General features: G+C 32.8%; 4 protein-coding genes across 5 annotated transcripts; all 4 read right to left on the bottom strand.

The window, feature by feature from the left end:
- Positions 1 to 509: 509 nt before the first annotated feature.
- On the bottom strand, positions 510 to 2988 carry LOC113863090 (F-box protein SKIP24). Of its 2 annotated transcripts, XM_027496508.1 has the most exons (5): positions 2667 to 2988; positions 2376 to 2549; positions 1808 to 1970; positions 1597 to 1738; positions 510 to 656 (listed from the first exon to the last, which is right to left on the bottom strand). In XM_027496508.1, coding segments are annotated over exons 1-5 (705 nt in total). In that variant the 5' UTR covers positions 2891 to 2988; the 3' UTR covers positions 510 to 654. The 2 variants fall into 2 exon arrangements, 1 of the variants encoding a protein (XP_027352309.1); XR_003504516.1 differs by having other exon boundaries at positions 510 to 652; positions 1597 to 1970.
- Positions 2989 to 6881: 3893 nt separating this feature from the next.
- Positions 6882 to 8901, bottom strand: LOC113863337 (F-box protein At5g07610-like). Its single transcript, XM_027496889.1, has one exon. The coding sequence runs from the start codon at positions 8794 to 8796 to the stop codon at positions 7675 to 7677; it is 1122 nt and encodes a 373-aa protein (XP_027352690.1). The 5' UTR covers positions 8797 to 8901; the 3' UTR covers positions 6882 to 7674.
- A 3692-nt stretch (positions 8902 to 12593) lies between these two features.
- On the bottom strand, positions 12594 to 14560 carry LOC113863170 (presenilin-like protein At1g08700). Its single transcript, XM_027496636.1, has one exon. The coding sequence runs from the start codon at positions 14413 to 14415 to the stop codon at positions 13078 to 13080; it is 1338 nt and encodes a 445-aa protein (XP_027352437.1). The 5' UTR covers positions 14416 to 14560; the 3' UTR covers positions 12594 to 13077.
- Positions 14561 to 15320: 760 nt separating this feature from the next.
- On the bottom strand, positions 15321 to 19389 carry LOC113863159 (GDSL esterase/lipase At3g26430-like). The gene is made up of 5 exons (XM_027496619.1): positions 19137 to 19389; positions 17118 to 17330; positions 16855 to 17024; positions 16149 to 16419; positions 15321 to 15819 (listed from the first exon to the last, which is right to left on the bottom strand). The coding sequence occupies exons 1-5, from the start codon at positions 19387 to 19389 to the stop codon at positions 15557 to 15559; spliced, it is 1170 nt and encodes a 389-aa protein (XP_027352420.1). The 3' UTR covers positions 15321 to 15556.
- Between the last annotated feature and the right edge of the window lie 226 nt (positions 19390 to 19615).

The raw sequence follows: 19615 nt of genomic DNA, 5'->3' as shown, positions 1-19615 counted from the left end.
TTGTTGTACCTTAGTAAACATGGAAAACTGACACAATCTAACACTTCCTGCAACAAACCTTAACACCCAGTTTTTTACAAGCTACGTAAAAAGTACATAAATATAATAGTAAAATAAAGGCTCTCAACAATACTAGACGTGTACACTTAAGACACAGTAGATTAGGTCCAATAAAATATACGCAGAATAAAAACACTATCTATGCCAACTAATAACTATTAATGCTTTTTAATGAATTTTTCCTTCAATGGAGGATACGGATGCAGTAAGTAATCATAAATTCTCAATCTGAGAAACCAGAAGAAAACGACAATTGGCAGAACATCAAGGTCTAACAAAATATATTGAGTATACAACTTGCCCCGTCCTATGATGATCATGCTTCCCTCTAGCTCACAAGGTTTCCACCAAGTCCAAAGAGAGTGATCAAGTGGCTATCTGAACTCTTTAAGTAACACATAATGATTCTAAGACCCTTTTCATTAAGTTTCTAGCTCATCAGGTTTTCATTATCCTTATTGCTACTTAATCCTATCCACAATGATCAGAGGATTCACACAGTCAGTCTTCGCGGCAGGAACAACTTTTCAATGGAAGAAAGAACAGCAAATTTCGTCTTCCCATAACTTCAACTCATCATCCGATGCAATGTCTTCCTGCCAAAACATATAATATACTTGTTGAAATGAAAGATAGACAATGCAAGTGCTTTCAACTTACAAGTTCCAAATAAAATGCACAAAATGAAGGAATCAATTTTTGTAATCAACTAGTTACATTATGATATCTATAATCATGGATGAAGAAAAGATTAACCAAAGGCTTTTCCCACTCGTGGAGTTGGTTACATAAATCAAGTGCGGTCATTGTGTTTTATCAAAAACCAATTGCTGAAATTAAAGACAGACAATGCAGGTGTTTAAATCAAGATCCACAAATCACGAAGAGAGTAAAAAGTATAAATTGTGTTGCATCAACATCAAATTTAGACAAGTAAAACGTTCCCCTCTGCTTATGTATATTGTTGGAAAATGATAATGCCAAAGACAGTACACTTGTGATGACCCCTAAGCCTCACAATAAACACATCAATTACTGATACAAGATATACGGTTTTTAATATGTAAAGAATCCTATGAAGGCTACTCTTCTTTACAGAAAGCTAATCAATTTGCAATAGACAGTTGATCAGCACCTCACCGACAAATCCGAACCATAATGTTTGTTTGTAACATGGAAAATGACATAATTATGTACTTATTGCATAATGCATATCCATCTATGCCATTTTTTATTGCTTTTCTTGCACCAAACAATCAAGAGAAAAACATCTCATTACTAGTTTTGCATGCAAACTGAACATTAAGATAAAAAAACCAAAAGGGTGGGCAATTCCAATATCGTAATTGCATATTGACAACAATTGCTATGCTAACAACAACTAAGGAACAAAGGCATTATTTACAAATGAAATTTAACAGACTAAAAGATGCAAGTCAAGAGCCAAAAGCCGGGGGATAAAAAGCATTCTTGAGCAACCAATAGTTTAGATTTTGTATACAGATATTATTGCGGGAATTAAAATGAAAGCCTTACAGCTATTACAAATTTTCAACTTCTTCCGCTTAACATTGTGTTCATTCTCCCCTCCACTCAAAGGGGTGTGCTGCTGGACAGGATGATAATTCATTGATGCCAACTCTTCTTTTGCAATCTTAAGCCTGCGCTTTTCATCTTTCTGGTACAATTTTGTGTAAGTAACAAGCCATCGAACCTTTAAATGTCATATGGAAATATCAACACTTACATAGGACTTCTCCAACCCCACAATCTGTTGCTTACAGAGCATGAGTTCCATCTCAACTGCACGTATCCGAAATTCTGCAGGTACATCACATTGCTCCACCATCTGTCTTTGCCTACCCCGGACAACCTCCGGTTGCCACACATTCAAAGATACAGAGGCTTGTCTGCAAAAACCAATCACAAAACCTTATCAACAGGGCAAAATTCACTCTAAGGATACCAATGCTAATAAATAAAGACTAAGGACCCATAGAAAACACAACAAAAAGAAGCAATAGTACAAATTAAGAATTGATACAATACAATAGTTAATAAATGCAGGGTATAATTCTAACTTAACAAGTGCAACATTAACTAGAAGCTACATAGGAAGTGAAAAATCCAATCCACCCGTTCCCCTTTCTATGATAAAAGCAAAGAAAGATCATACGATTATCATAACTTTAAAGCATACAAAGCACCAAAAAGATAGCATAGCGTTCATTCAACTTGAACTGATAGGGCGAAAAAGAGTGTTTTTTTTTTTTTTTAATTTGTGTGAATGATAAATGATTAAATAGGTGAAGTACCTGACCCTACGCAAATTATATAACTCTTGAGCAGTTTCTTTGGCTTTGATGGTTTCATGAGCCACACGTGTCTCAATATCTCTGAGCCTTCTAGCATGTTCGGAAATCTGGCTCTGCTTTCTGAATAGAACCCTCCTATGAGCCGCTATTCTCCTCTCCTTGTCTCTCTCGAACCTCACCCACCCAAAAATTCAACAAACAAATAAAAATCAGAACTTTACAAGTACCCAGATAACAAAATAGAACAAAAACGCCAGAGAGGGTGTTTGGGAGATCGAAAAAGATGAAAACCTTAATTTATAAAGGGATTTAGAAGAAGGGGGAGAAAGGAGGAGTGGTTTGGTTTGAGGAAAGTGGGAAGAGATAAGGCGGTTCCAGAGAGAATCTTCGGAGGAGAGGCGATGGAAGCGGCGGCATGAGATGGAGACGCAGCAGAGTTCCTTGTAACTCAAATCCCCACTTTCCACTCCCATTTCCAGAATTCGCCGCCACAGTTCGTCTGGAAGCGAAGACATCCTCGGAAATCCAACAACTTCTTCTGCCACACCTTTCTCTTCACCTTTCCGATCAAGCTCTCGTCTCGTCTCTGTTCTTGTAATCTAGTTTAGTGCTGTGTTCATTCCGTGCATAATTGTAATTGTAAATAGGATTCATTTCAATTAGATAGGGTAAATCTCTTTTATATAATTAAAATAGATTGTTAAACTCAATTAGAATAATTATAATCTTAACTATATACAAAAATAAATTTATATGTCTCTTATACATAAACTATTAAACATAATAATTAATCAAAGTAAAATTTAAAGGTGAAACTCTTTAGAATACTGTGAAAATCAAAATTACCCACAATTTCAAATGAATTGTTTGCATTTTCTTTAAGAAATATTATATTAATAAAGTGATTAAAAATGGGTTATTTATTTTAAACAATTTATAAATATAACAAATGATTTTGATGTAATGTGAATAGTCAAAATATATTACACAATTGTGGGGGTTCTTTTAGCTAGTTAGGGTAAAATTAAAAACACCTTACTAAAATGAGACTTTTATAAATAAAAAAAATGTATATATATATATATATGAGAATTTTTTTATTTTTAAAAAATTAATATCAACCCCATAAATGCCGACATTTATGTTGGCTGACACATGTATTACACAAAAAATGACAAAAATATTTAGAAAACAAAAAATTACGTCAACGATTAGGAATATGGCAACATCTTGAATATGTCTACTGTGTCAAAGACGATAACAATACTTATACTTGCAGCGATTGGTCCACATGGCAACTCCCTGAAGGGTCACGTTGCAGCTCCAACCTTTCACTCCCCTTTCATCTTCATTCTTCCTCTTCATCTTTGATTTTGGGCTCAAGTTTGCTGAAAAAAATAAAATCCATATGCTTTTCCCTCTTTCAGTTGCTTTGTCTTAGCCAAGTTGTTGATGGCATTGCATAAGTAGGAAGAATTTTTATTTTTTTTATTTTTACTTTAAATGTAATTTTGTATTAATTCAGTTTTGTAATAGTATAAAATTTTAAGAGAAGGTGGTTGTTGAACGAAATTTGTGAAGAAGAATAAAGAGGAAGTGGTTGTGCCTTGTGCGTTGATTTACCTTAAACAATGTTAAAAGTAACTAAAAAGTGAATAATGTAGAATTGAAATTATTGAAATGTTAAATAAATTTGATAATTGAGAAAAATTTGTATAATTTTCAGTATGTTTCAGTAATTAAATTTTTTATTTCAATGAAATTAGGTTACGTTAATTTTTTAATGAAAATAATTATTTTTAATGTGAAAATAAATTTGTTTTTGATAAATGGTTGTCAGGGAGAATGATTAATGATAAATAATCCAATAGATGATATTTAGTATAATATATTTTTAAATTTATTATATTTGAAGTTAGGACTTAAAGTTTAATTTATCATATGAAATCATCTTTATCACATATTAGATTTTATAATTTGATCCTAATTAATACAAACAGTTATATAACAACATAAGAAATTACAACATCTACATATAACTTAATTATATTTTTTTACTGTGGTTGTTTACATGCATTTACTAAAAAATTAATGTCTTTTATCATTATATATATCCAAATTTTTGTGTTGTTCATCACTTACATCAATTAAAATTGGTAAAATCAATTTAGAAATTATGTAACTAGTAAAAAGTTTTAATTTTGTATAGATCATTCTTTTAAACAACTTAGGAGTAATCTTACGTTTTATCTTAATAATTTTTTTATTCTTTTCAAAAGTTATACTATCATTTTTTTCATATATTTTATTATTCTAGTATAAAATAACCATACTTTTATTCTTCTTGCATACGTGGAACTTAATTATGATAAAAATTACTAATAATAATGAGACAATGAATTTATTCATTGATTTAATATTATTCAAAAATTAAAAATTTTCAATTATATAATTTAAACATATTATAACTCAACTACAAATTTTAGATTTTTTCAATTTTTTTATAAAATCAACTATTAACATTTTTTATTAACCTACTAACTTTTACATTACTTATATTATTACTATTGTAAAATTTAGTATAATTGTGATTAAAATACAATCAAAAAATATTATTAAATATATTTTAATCATAAATAATAAAAAATAATATACGTATTCGGAATTGTATAATAATAGTTAATGAAATAATAATAAACATTTTTAAAAAATATTATACTATCTAAATTACAAATGAAGTTTTATAAATGCTCAAATATTTTGTTATTACTCAAGTCTTTTTTAGGTAAAAATTGAGACAAGACAATCACTGATGGTTGGCTACACAAAAAAAACTGAGAGAAGACCATAAAAGACTATATGGTGCCCAAATTTCTGGTACAATAAGCTCAATCTATGAACATAAACTCAAGTTAAGAAAAAGTTAACTCATTGCTATATAATAACATGCAAGTAATTGCTTTTTGCACCATATATTATTGTTATTCGCATACTTTTTAATTTAAATTTTAAAAAGTATGTTTAATATAAATTATTTGAAAATTTAATAATTTGTAAGTGACTTATAAATGAATTTTGAAAATTAATTTTTAAAACATATTGAATATATTTTTAGAAATTAAATTTCCAAAATAAAAAAACAAAGTGGTTTGAATAAGAAAATATGCTTTGCAAATTGTTTTTTTTTTTGTGGTTAACACGTAGTAGTTATATGGCCCAAGCCCATAAAATAGATGTGAATTGTTCTAGGGTTGCACTTCACTACTTGGCATGGGCAAGTATGTGTAAGTGTAATGAATGTAACTTAATTTCCCTCTCACTACTAAATACTCTATTAACATCAAACTTTGTGTTTCTCACTTCTTTCTCTAAAAACACTTTGAAAACATGTTGTTGTCGTCAATATCCAACATTAAATAGCATTATTGTCATCCTTGTGCATGTTGTGCCCTATCTTGTCATTCTACTCGTTCAGTTGATTATCAACTAATTACGATCATTAAACCACTAATTCTTATTGATTTGACCAATTTTTAACCGCTTCAATTGATTATTGACTAATTTTGTATGCATCCGATTTTGAGTTTCATTTATAATGGTCATATGGCCAGTTCTCGATTCAACTAATTTGACTAACCAGTTCGTAAGAATAAAATGCCAAAACAAAAGATAACTCAAATGTTTTTTTTTTAGGTGTGATTTAGAGTAAAAATTTCGTGAAACAAGATCAAAAATAAAAAATAAAATATTTTAACATATATGCATAATGATATTAAGTATTGGATGTAATTTTAAATACATAAAAATCCAAAAATGAAAAAGAAAAATAACTCTAATATAATTAAACTATTAGCTTGAAGTCAACATAGAAAACAACCTAATAGAAAATTTAGTACAAGAAAAGGAAAGAAACAGTACAATGATAATGAAGAAAAAATAAAACACGCATAGTTAATGCATTGAAAAGTTTGAAATCGATAAAAATTGAATATACTCATGGCTTGTTTGGATTTGGGTTTAAAATATATGAAAAATTTGTTTTCATATAACTCCATTAAAGTGTCTCAAAAATCGTGCTTTACATTCATTATCACTTGCAAAAACACAAGCATGGCATGCCACGTTTTATACAAGTGTGCAATTAGATTTGCAATAGACTTTGATCCTTCCGGTCCTTTTTATATCTTATAAAAAGAATAAATCACCAGATTAAAAAAAAATTAGTTATATTTTCAATAAATATATATATATATATATATATATATTTATTTTTTTGTTTTTTACATTCCATTTACCATACTAATAAATATAACTATTTTCTGCTGTCTTTATTACTGTAAATCATTATTGACAAAATGTCATATTTAGTAGCGTTTGGTTATTTGATGAAACAACTATATTTTTGGGTTGCCCCTACCAAAGAACAAATTAGAATCACCTTGAAACCATCTATCATTAGGGTAGGTAGAGTTTTCAAACAATCATATTTTTTTTATTCAGTTTTTTTAAAATATGACTAAAGACACATAATAAAAATAATTTTTTTTAAAAATATTCTTTTAGCCAAAAAAAAATAATAGTCATTTTATAATTTTAAAGTAAAATTTTTTTTAGAAATTTTATAATATTTTTAATAAAAACGAAGATAATTTATTGTCTCACAACCTTAACTTCAAAGACTATTTCTCAGAAATGAAATAGTAAGACATTACAAAATTCAATGCATTAATAACTTAAATGTTACAACTTTTAATAAAATTTAATATTTAGTTTTTTATTGTATCCTTAAACACATGTTAAAAAAAATATTTTTTTCATTATCTCACTAGCTGACCATTTCGTTTCTACAGTATTTTCTAAAAGCAGATTTATTACAACTGTAGTTTCTAAATTATCCACCAAAACATCATATAGTATGATATCAACATATGAATATTTTATAGATGCAGTGGCGTCTAATCAAATCTAAATCTATATATATATACTTTGTAGTCAATATATTTATCCACATGTATAACCAACAAAGATACGTTTTAAAAACCAGCACCCAACCAAAAATCAGAGATCCAAGAATCAAGATATTCTGCCAACAAAACGGATTCACCCCCATTGAAAGTTTGGATTCTCTACACCTTTAGGTAGCTAGTGACTTTGGCTGAATTTAAGCCATTAATTTTAAATTTAATGGCCAAATTTTCATTTCATGTATTTAGGAGTTTCATTTTTCAAGAAAATCAGTGTAATAAAACTGTGTCGTTAAATTTGAAATCAAAGACTTAAATTCCTAAAAGTTAACACACTAAGTTTGAAGAGAAGAAAAGTTTTCAAAATATTGAAAGACAGGACCCAACATATAAACAGCCATGGCATCATAAATGGTCATACCCGGCCAAAACTCGCACGCTCTTCTCCAAGTTCGATTCCAAGGACAATACGATAGGACAGTTCCACCAAGAAGCAATATCAACATCGACTTTTCTTCTTCTACAGGGCAAGCAATATAAAAGGGAAGGGCCCAATTTGCCCAACCCCAACGTAACTCTGGAAATTCAACTCTCATGGGATTAACATCAACATGGTGTTTCAATAACCAAGCCGAGTAATCTTGCTTTCCCTCGTAAACATGGAACTCCAAAGGTTGATTAATGATACTAATTATCAAATGCAAACGCCCCCCACATTGTCCAAAATAGTCAACTCGTCGATTACACCATTCATAATCAGACAGAGGCATAGGCCAATATCTGAGGGACATGTCATCGATGTTAAAGTAAAGAGAACTATCAGCATCGTTGCACCAATGAATGGCACCCTTGCAATAAACCCCAGAAGCAGTAATGATTTCGGATGGGGCAGTGAAAGAAGCTTGGGGGTGGGTCCAGGAACGGGTCTTGGAGGAGTACACGTGGAAGACGCAAGGGACTTGGTGGGAATTTTGGCTATGGAGTGTTTGAAGTGAAAGGAGTTGATAGTGTGGCGATGTGGAAGGGTCGAAAGCGAGATAAAGAGCGCGCGGTTGGTGCGGGGAAGGGAGAGTGAGAGTGTGGAACTTTCTGGTAGTTGGGTTGCAGACGAAGTAGGTGGAGTTGGAGTGGCAGAGGAGAAGGCCGTTGCAGGAGCGAACAACGGAAAGGTGAGGGCGGTTGAGGAAATCAAGGCTGAGAAGGCGTGTGGGGGAGGTTGGGGTCAAAGGGAGGACGTAGAGGTTGTGGGAGTAAGAGAGAAGAAGGGCGCAAGGGGTAGAGTTGTGGAGGGAGTGAGAGTGGCAGAAGTTTGGGTCGGAGATGAGGGTTAGCCACTGCTTGCACACGCACTTTAATTGGAGAAGGGATTTCGCCGGTAGTCGGAGAAGAATCTCCGACAGAGTGTCTATGCTTCCGGCAACCTCCTCGGCTGAGGAGCTTGATCTTAACTTCTGCATTTGGAAACAAAATCAAAGCCAGTGATAGAATTATAGGGAAATTAAGGTGGCGTATGACCTAGGTCTTGACGATCTTGATCTTGAGCTTCATCTTGACTTTTGCATTTGCCCAAATGAATCCCTCCCATTAGATGTGTTAATATTTTAATGAATGGATGAAATGGACAAAGCTCCCTTCATGTTCTTTTGTATACGTACACTTGTCAGTCTGGTGGACTCTTACGTGGCATAATCCATGTGCATCTTCTTGACGCATGTAGAATTAAGGTCGCGTTTGGGTATTCAAATAATGTGTTCACAGTTGACCAAAAAAAATGTTAATTGTTAACAGAAAATAAGCTAATAGTTTTGGTGGATGATCGTCGATTGGAACCCTCCTTCTCAATTTTAAAATAACCGAGCTATAAGAATTGGTATTGTGCAAATGACGTTAATTTTTGGGATTTGAATTTCAAATGGGTTCAAAGAGGAAAAAATGGTAACAGAGTAATGTAAAATCACCTCATTATTTTAAGCAACAAATGTATGTTCACGACATAAAACACGGTTAAAAAATGTAAGTATAACGAGGGAAGCTATAACTAATAACGGTCAAAATAAACAATAAAAAACTTGCAAATGTAAATTTAATGAGAAAACTATAACTAATAATGTTAAAAATAAGCCCGAAATCAAGCATGCTATCACATTAATCTAAGAAATGTTTAACATGATCATATTCTTACTAAAGTAACGCACATGGCTGAAACGTTGCCAGTAAAAACTTTTACATCTATTACTCTATTGCATTGCGTGAACCAGGCGCTAGTAGTTCTATTTCATGTCCTGATCATATATTTATAACCTATCCATCCTCCATCATCCCTGGCGACTCTCTATTGTGATGTTCAGGGGCTGAACATTTGATGAGTTAGGAATATCATATTAAATACAAGAATCGCCATACATCCCATTTATTCCCTGTGTCACTATAATCAAACATACTGTTTCGCAATTTCGCATGTAGCAAGCTTCAACAGAACTCAAACATGTGAAGCTTCAGAATAATCAATATAAGGTGTATAAAAATAAAATCAATATGAGCATGAATATTTTCTCCATGAAATATTTTCATAAATGGAATTTTTCGAAATTCAAAGTTTCAAATTACTTTTGGAAGCAACCGTAGTTGTCAATCTAAAATAGCCAATCCCAAAGTCAATACGTAGGTTGGCTACTATACTGAAGATGGTGGATACAAGATAAACGATTTACTCTACACAAAAATGCTATAAAAATTTTTACAAAAAGATACATTTGTAAAACAAAATTCATTGTCCAGACACACAATAAACATCAATCTATGGCATAATTAACAAGCTAATGACAAAAGTCAAGAAGCAAAATATGTGAAAAAGAAAGTGCACAGTATCACTTAAAAGAGGTGGTCAGAATGTGTCAGAAGAAAACAGGTGCGCATAGACGGAGAAGTACCAATGTTCAAGTTTTGATCAGAAAAACCATGTTCCAAGAAATTGAAGATAATATGCTGAACAAAGCATCACAACGAATCATGAGCTCCTGGCTTCCACTCAAAGGGGAACAGAAATTGATGAAGGTCAGTCAGTCATACCGACACAAGACCAGTCAGACTACCCAGGTTTTGAACACCAGATGTTGTCAGTAACAAATATCTTTTCAATTCTATTTTTTATATTGACATTCCTAGAGATATAAGAAAAAGAGGAATGTTAGTAACACACTCTGTAATTCACTTTCTTTAACACATTCCTTCACTGTTGACTAAAATTTATTGAATGTAAATCACACTCTTTGTCACTCTCAAATTATTGTTTTCCTCTCATACTTTTGTAATTTTTAATAAATTTTAACCAATAGTAAAGAGTGTTAGTGTGTTGCTAGCATTTCTTGTCAAGAAATAGAGTAAGAACATGTTCTCTTCATCCCATTTCAAAACATAGGTCCTACAAAAATCGGTCAAGTAACCATAAGCAAATCCTAGAATTTTTAATATGTTTTGAGGCCAAGAGTCAAGAAGACACATCCCAGATTCACTGGATGATCGAATTGAAAAATGATAGTAATGCAATGAAAGCTCTTAGAAAAAAGGACTTGGGAAATAGTTGAGTTACCATTGTTTATTAGATGGAAGTGTAGAACAGCACAAGGCATGGCAGGTAGCAAAGGGTTTTACACAGACCAATGGTATTCATGTAACTATTGCCTTTTTTCGTTTTTGGCAAAAATTAACTCAATTCTGAGTTCTGCTATTCCTAGGAATAAACATTAACTGGGCTTTAAGTTAACTAGATGTGAAGAATGCATTTCTAATTGGTCACTTGGAAGAAGAGGTGCTTATGAGCCCTCCACCTAAATTTAAAGATAAATTTAGCGAAGGCACAATCTGCAGGTTAGAGAAGGCCATTATACATCATGCAATAAAGGAGTCGCCTAAAGCATGGTTTGAAAGGGTGGGGCAGTGGTAAAGAGACACAGATACGCCCAAAGTCAGGATGATCATACTTTATTCTATAGACACTGAGCCAAGAGGAAAACTGCAGCACTAATTGTCTATGCACATGGCATTAAATTGATGAGTGGTGATGAAGCTGAACTCATAAGTTTGAAAAAGCTAGGAACTGTGTTCAGGGGTGGCCGAAGGCCCAGGCAGGTAAGCAAGTATCGCAAGGGCTTTAGACACCCCAAATTTTTTTTTTAGTTTTAATATACTTTTAAAAATTAAAAAAAATAAATTTAAAAATAGTTTTTAATTCAAATATTTAATTTAATTATTAAATTTTTATTGGTATTACAAATAATATTTAATGAACTGTAATTTTCAACTAATAATAACAATTTATTTTTAAATTTGTTTTAGGCTCTACAAACTCTTGAGCCGCTACTGACTGTACTAGATTTGCTAAAGTAGAACGTGTTATTAATGGTAAAGCAGCAGAAACTCCTAGTGATACTTATACAAAGATGCAACATGCAGATACTGGGGAAGTGGTAAATAACGAAGGATACCAGATTGTTAAGGAGACTTCAGACAGATTTATCTACCTCATAACTATCTAGATTTATTTTTCGCACAAAGCTTGGTTAGCCAATTCATGCACACACAAGGACCGAAACACTTTGATGTTCCTTAAAGAATTTTTAAACTATCTAATAGGATCACCAGGAAGAGGATTGCTTTACAAGAAGCATGGATACTTGCAAATAGATTATGCGGATTGAAAGACTACTAAGAAAATTACAGGTAGATCATTAAATAGAAGAAAGAAAATGGACAGATCTGCATGCCATATGTCCTTACAACAAAGGAAGTTGCAAATATTCTAACCAAAGGACAAAAACAAGGGAGGACATGACATAGTACACTCAAAATTATTCTCCACAAAGTAAACCATTTTGCAATATAAAAGAGGCAAAACAAACATTCAATGGCATAAGAAGACAGCCTGTTACAGCAGCCAGATTTCAATCAATCATATCTTAGTAAACAGAGTTCTTGTCTATATCTGCATAGGACTAACAAATAGCAATGCATAAATACATGCATAGTTGTGAACACTTACAATTTATTTGTTACAGAAGTGTGGTTGTCTGCATTATAGTACAAGCATACGATGCAGATCACTCAGTTCATGCACATCTAAACGTAAATGACACATAAACCCCATCAACCATCGGCACTACCCTCCTAGTTCAAATTAACAGTTTTAACATACACGGGACAGTCTTCTGAATTGTTTTTTTGGCTTGTCAGATATATTTGATAATTTGAACCATAAAAATGAATAATTCCATTATTATGTGCATAAACAAGGACAGAATTCAACATAGAAAAAACACAAAAGGGAAGCAGGTTGAAGATTACAATTATATGGAGAATCCAAAAATATACTCAGGTAGAAGTGATATTCTCAACAATCGCTTAGCTACCAATAATTTCCTCTACGCACCTCATGTATGTCAAAAAGCCAAGGAAGACATTTGGATCAACACAACTATTTCTGTTAATTTTTAAATTTACAGGATCTGAAGAAAAGGGCAAGAAAGAGGGGGGTTGCATTTTTCAAAATGATTGATGACTATTAGTTGCAACACTATCTGTTAGAAAAATAAGATGACAAGATCAAGTCTGTTACTACTAACTACTAAGGTGACAAGAAGCATGGAGTACTACCTCTTCGCTCCACACACAAACTCCTCATCTAGGAAAGCATTAGAACACATCTAAAGCCTAGCCTGTGTCTCTCAAAAATCAACGCCGGTTCAAAACATCATCAAATTTGTGGCTGTCCCAACAATGAAGGGTTCCATGAGCAACCGAGTCAAAAAATAGAAAAGAACACCCAATGCAATTGAAATAGGAAGCGCAGGCAGAGCTTGGCGGCACACTGACAACAACATAAGAGTACAACCTAGTCCCGATATAATGGCGATGTAACAAGCATACACTGTCATCAGATCATACATTGCAGCTCTACCAACAAGCACACTGTAGAAAACGAAGTCCCCAAGACCAAGCTTAATTCCCCTATCAGCAATCTCCAACCCACCCCTCCTCATTCCTTCCCCTTCTTCATTCCCAACCCCAATCATCTCCACAAGTGGAGACATCTCGTCATTAACAACAACCTCACTCTCCCTTCCACCAAATTGAATCATCGAATCCGATAACCGATTCGCTACCAACGGCGATCTTTCTCCTTCATCATCCCTCCCACCCTCACTCTCCTCATTCCTAAAACCCGCAACAGAATCTCCATGGCCAAAATTCCCATGAAATTCACCCTCATTCTCATTTCTCCGACCCACATTCTCCCTAGACACCACCTGAAGCTCAATTCTCGAATTCTCCGACTCCGAAACCCCAGCAACCAAAAACCCCAACGTCGAAGCCCCGCCACGGCCGTTCACCGGCATGGTGGGACGAGCCTCGTAAACCAACGCCGGAAGCTCCTCATTCCTGCTCGAAGCCAAATCAACAAGCAGCTTGAGGGGACCACCGGGGGCCAAAACCGCCACCAAATCATAAACCGCAAGCGCAACGAGCAATGTCCACGTGGTCCACTCCGGCAATTTGGTGAACCACGCCGCAACAATTATCCCAAGACAAACCATATAACCCTGACGAAGCAAAATAGGGATTCCAACGGCGAACACAGAGAGAACGCCAACGACGGTGAAATTGAAGAGGATGAGAAAGCACGTGAGGGAATCGAGAGGGATGGAGAAGCGTTGAATGAGGGAGAGAAGAATGGATCCACCCAAGGAAGCAAGAACGAAGAAAGCAGAGAAGCGCATGTAGTGGCGGAGGAAGGAGGTGCAGTTGTAGTAGTAGAGAAGGACGAGCAGGAAGGTGACTATAGCGATGAGGATGACGAAAACGACGGCGTTTAGGAGCGCGCCTTCGAACTTCTGTGCGGCCGAATCGGAGGGGTTTTCGGCGTAGACGAGGTTTGCAGCGGTGCGGATGGTGGCGTCGGGGGTGGTTGACGGCGAGGAGAGAGAGTAAACGAGGAGAACGACGAGGAACATGCAGACTGAAACCGGAGACATTACTCCGATTATTTCGACGCCGATGCATTCCAAAACGCTCGACTCCATTTTTAAAAATTTTTAGGGTTAATTGATTGGGTTTTGTTTTGTGTCAGCGATTTAACACCATTTTCTGAACCCGTTGAAACTTTCTTCTTTCTGAAGGTTGGTGTTGGGGAGTGCTGCTTCTACCTTCTACTCACGCTTCTCTTTTCTCTTTCTGATTGTAGCCGGCCATGCCAAATTTCTATTTTCAGTTTTTATTTTTTTTATTATCATAAATAAATAAAAAATGGTGGCATTTACCCAAGTGTCTAATTCTGACATTAAGTTTTATGCCTGGTTTATTCTAAAACACAATTTAATTACTCTAAATGTCATTGTCAATAGAATAAAAATAAATATTTATATTTCTATAAAAATATAAATTGCACAACTCTCTCTTGGCACTTGATCTTGCATGTTGATTTTGGGTTTAGGTTTTTTAGTCTCTTTGTCCACTCCTTGCTTTATTATTATTATTAGACTTTGTTATTTTGTTTGAGTTTGCATTACACCCAAATGGATGTATAATTATTGATTTTTATTTTTGTATATGGAACGTTGTAATGATAGCAAGGAGAAAAACATTTATGTATTAAATACACTACCCAATATTTTCTTTCTATTATGTTTTTATTTTCTTTAGCTTAAAAAGATAGAAAGGAGAAAAAAGCGCATTTAACACTAAAAATGTTCTACTCGATGAGTGAATATAATACAAATTAATACATTAGGATAAAGTATTTTAAATATATTAGGATAAAGTATTATGATTCTCAAATACTAGTGCTTTAAATTGGTCTACACTTAATTTCATTTTTTAATGTATACAAAAATGAAAAGGTATTGAAATCTTGCTAGGGTGAATGACTAGAAATATAAAAAGAGGAACATAAGCTCACAAGTCACAACTATAGCTCAAGTATTTCAGTAAGAAAGAAATGAAACATCTTCAATCAGAGAAGATTACAAGTGAACTCACCCCTCAACACCATGCATGACTCAAATCCTCTCTGTTCTTGATTTTATTCCTCCAATAGAATCCTATCAACTAAGAGAGACTTCTCTCAATTAATAGAGAGGTGTAACTTTTTTTTACCTAAGAGTATTTTCTGTGGAAGACAAAATTATTGGGGGTAGAAAGGACAAAGGTTTAGCATCCTTTCATTCAAATATGCTTATGACAAGCCAAGTTCAAAGGAATAGGTGGATCAGAAAATGAACCATCTACGATTTTATCGAATACCCATTTGTTTGCAGCCTGAGTGTAATGAACACCATCCCAATTAATTTTAACTGATGGGTCTTTGCATGATTTTCCCACAAGGATCTCTGTGCCATTTATCTTAATCTTAGTTCCACATCCAATGTGTACATTGTAGTTGTACTTCCCACCGTGCCCACAACAAGCTCTTAGAGGTTCCTTAAAACCTGCACTTATCAAACAAAATTCTTAATTTCGCACAAAAAATTATGGCTTGAATATGAAAATAGTTTCTATTTTTGAGCAGTTTTTTGCTTTTGGTCCCTTTGAGCTTTTCTTTGTTGTTTTAGTTCTTAAAGAATTCACAATTTTTTTTTATTAGATCACCCTAGTGACAAGAACCAAAATAAAAACATTTGCAAATATATATGACCAAACCAAAGAAAAAAGTTTGGAGGGACCTAAAGGAAAAAAATGCTCAAAAATTGAAAACAAATTCATATTTTAACCATGCAATTATTCTCACGAACAAAACAAGCCCCAACAAAGGGTTTACCATGCTTCCCTGCTTGGCTAATGAGAGAGTACTTGGCTGAATAAACATCAACATATGTTATGGCAGCCAAGGGAAGTTGTTTTCTAAGTTGAAACACAGCAACTTTTAATTCACGATTGAAGAACTGAGCCACTTCATTATATTGGGTTACACATCCTGCTTTGTCCAGTGAAGATGCTTTTACTGGGTGAAGATCCATGATGTATGGCAAACACCCAACAGGACCCGTATTGTGAACCCAAAATGATCTTCCTCCATGATCATACGCATACTAACAATACAAAACAGAATACATGCATGCATGTCATGACATACTAGAAATTTGTGTACTTCGAATGCTTGTGTAAGCAACTTGAGTATTTTCAATGAAAGTTTATCAAATCAAACTTACGAGAAAAAATGATTTAAAAACTTATTGGAATAGTTTGTAAAAAGTTTATACTAGAGAATTTATTGAAATAAGTTAACAATTTATTTTGATTTCTGTGGCATCGATTTTTTTTAATTTTCGAGAATCGATTCTTACAATTTCAACCATTAACCAATACAATAGCAAAAAATTTTATCTCATCTGAGGTCGACTTTCAACTATAAACCAGTCAGAGTCTAAATATGATTTATAGCAGTTATAGTATATTTTAAAAACACTTCCAAACACTCATTTTATTAGCAAATAAAAAATATCACTAACACTAAAATGGATTACCTTGACTACGGTCTTGAATTGAGCCAAAACATCAGGAACATATGCTTTAACTTGATCCGTGGACATGTTGTGGAAATAACCAGATGTCAAGTCATTCTGACCAATATCAAATGTGTACAATGCGCGAGAAAAATCTTCTGCTTTTGGTAACAATTTTTTATACACTCCACCTAAGAGGAAAAATAGTTGATAACCCATTGAGGTGAATTAACTGAAACTACTAATATGAAATATTGAAAATATAATCCATGCTTTGTCATTACCTTTATTGCGAAAAATTTGTGTTCTGCGCTGGAAATCACTAAATTGATTGAATTGAACATCCAAAGAGAAAGGGCTGAAACCCCCAGTTTGATGAAGAGTTGTATTCTGGGGTCTAATGGTGGATCCAGCAGTTGCAAAGTTGGCTCCATGTCTAAAATTTGACCCAACCGAATCAAGAAATGCATTCAAATAAGGCAGGCCCAGCTTCTTAGCTTTTGATCCACAATTTGAGAAAATCAAGGTTCAAATTAGTCAGCATTTGTCAAGATAAAAAGTTAACCAATTGCTCCAGTTGCAACACATTTTTAATTGACATGAGATGGAAATTTCAACAATAGACTAGTGCCATCAATCAAATTAAAAGATACAAGAGTTAATAATATATTAAATTGTGTTTTTAATGTAATTATTGTATGACAAAATGTCATCCACTCCTATGGTTATAAATATGTCAAGGGCTTTTTAACTTTAACCTAAGGCTTAAGTTTAAGCATTTATAAATATAATTTTTTTAATAAAAAATAATATATTTATTACATTAAAGTTATAAAAATATACATATTTCTATTTTTTATAAAAAAAAATTATTATTTACTTATCTTCAGTTGTATATTTTAAGTCAATTCTTTTCATTTCGAATTTTAGTTAGCTTCAATTTTTAGAATTGAATTTAATATTTAAAAATAATATTTTTATTAAAAATATTTATTATATTAAATTTATAAAAGTATAATAAATATTTTTTAATATTTTATTATTATTAATTGTTTAAACTTAACCTTAAAAATTAAAGTAATTATTTTTCTTTGCAAATAAATAGTCAGTATCGAGTTTCAGTACCCGTGTATATATACAAAAATGTAAAAATTAAATTTAAAATATCATACAATGATACAAAATTAAATTAATCGATATATAATTATTTTAATGGTTATTATATATTAAAAGTTATAAACTTTTAAAATATCAAATTTTATTCAAATAAATAAAATTTAATAAATATTATATTTAATGTTAAATAAAGAAATTTAGATATTGATTATTGAAATTATTAAAATTATCTTATAGTTAATGACTAATATTAATATTTAATTTGATTTAATCTTCATTAAATTTACAATATTCTATTATATTTAATTTAGTTAAAAATTCTAATTATTGATTAATAAAGCTATGAACAGAAAAAATCTTTTTAGAAGAAAATAAAAAAGAGAAAATGATATGATTTTATGATAATTAAGAATGAGGTCTCAAATTTAATATGTAAGTTTGAATTTACGATTGTTGAGGATGTATTTAGAAACAAAATTAGAGATTACGTATAAAATATTAAGTACTATTGCGATATGATGTTTGGCAAGGATAGTTGAAAATGAACAAATAATGAGTGGATTAAAACAACAAATAATCTCTATCAATCAAATAGGTTAAATTAGTAAATTCTAAGATTTGTTACTACAACGTGATACATGAAAATGAATACTTTAAATTTTAATGAACAAATCCCTAAGCAAAACAAAACCTAAACAATAAATAATGTTCCATGATTTGGTGGGATTGAAGTGCGTGTAGCAGCAGACATAGTTGAGCTTACCAATTTTGTTTGTCATCAGTAATGACAAAACCCATTCAATCTGTCGGTGGACATTTCAAAACACATAAAAACCATAACAAAATAAATAAATAATAAAGATTCCATTCCTTGTGAGACCCTTTAGTAAAACACTATATTTGGAGAACAACATATAAACAATAATATTCTTTACCAAAGTTAAAAAAAGTAAATTAACACAAATGGGATCTCATACTTTGGTTAGAAAATTTTAATCATTAAGACCAAGCGCATCAAAAACCATGAAGCATGTTTGTTAGCATTAATTGATGCAATTACAAAACCAACACTACACATTCACCCAAGACACACCAAACCAAAACTATAGCCAATGAAATAAACTTAAATCCGCAAAAATTTAAAAGACAAAACTGAACAAGAAAGAAGGAAAGAGAAGTGAAAGTACCTATAAAATCAATAATGAGACGGCCATCACAGTAGCGGCCAGAAGGGTGATGGAAGAAGGACTCTCCATGAGGAGGGCCAGCTTGTCCAAAGGCAGCAGAGAGGCCTCCAGTGTCAGAATTTGAGTCACCAAAGTTGAAAATGGCAGGGAATTGGCACTGTTTTGAAACATCCACTGACTTTGTAAATGCTAAGGAAGAGAGTCCAACAACAACCCAAAGGGTGATGCAACAACCTTGTATCAGAGGATTCATGTTGATACCAATTGTTGTAGAAGCTGTGCTCAAAACTCAAAAGGGTGTGGAAAAGGGGTGGTGAAGGAGTGAGATATATAGAGAAGAGTGATGTTACCCAAAAAGTGGTTCTTTTCACTCTTTTAAGACTCATTAAGGCTTTACATATTTTCCAAACGGTTTATTAGGTAATCTCATAAAGCCATTGCATGTTTATTCACACCCATCCTTAGGTAACAGTGTGTGG

Source organism: Abrus precatorius, unplaced genomic scaffold (genome assembly GCF_003935025.1).
Source record: "Abrus precatorius isolate BTA unplaced genomic scaffold, Abrus_2018 Scaffold3, whole genome shotgun sequence".
Taxonomy (NCBI): Eukaryota; Viridiplantae; Streptophyta; class Magnoliopsida; order Fabales; family Fabaceae; genus Abrus; species Abrus precatorius.
Note: the sequence above shows the minus strand (reverse complement) of the source record. Positions and strands in the feature narration are given on the sequence as shown.

Excerpts from the sequence above, each read along its gene's own strand:
- LOC113863159 (XM_027496619.1), bottom strand. The coding sequence starts at position 19,389 with ATGAATCCTCTGATACAAGGTTGTTGCATCACCCTTTGGGTTGTTGTT. Across the intron at positions 16,420-16,854 it reads AATTCAAGACCGTAGTCAAG|TATGCGTATGATCATGGAGG; the intron begins GTAATCCATTTT and ends TTGTATTGTTAG. Across the intron at positions 15,820-16,148 it reads TAGCCAAGCAGGGAAGCATG|GTTTTAAGGAACCTCTAAGA; the intron begins GTAAACCCTTTG and ends TGATAAGTGCAG.
- LOC113863337 (XM_027496889.1), bottom strand. The coding sequence starts at position 8,796 with ATGCAGAAGTTAAGATCAAGCTCCTCAGCCGAGGAGGTTGCCGGAAGC.
- LOC113863090 (XM_027496508.1), bottom strand. The coding sequence starts at position 2,890 with ATGTCTTCGCTTCCAGACGAACTGTGGCGGCGAATTCTGGAAATGGGA. Across the intron at positions 1,971-2,375 it reads TATAATTTGCGTAGGGTCAG|ACAAGCCTCTGTATCTTTGA; the intron begins GTACTTCACCTA and ends TGGTTTTTGCAG. Across the intron at positions 1,739-1,807 it reads TGGGGTTGGAGAAGTCCTAT|AAAGATGAAAAGCGCAGGCT; the intron begins GTAAGTGTTGAT and ends AAATTGTACCAG.
- LOC113863170 (XM_027496636.1), bottom strand. The coding sequence starts at position 14,415 with ATGGAGTCGAGCGTTTTGGAATGCATCGGCGTCGAAATAATCGGAGTA.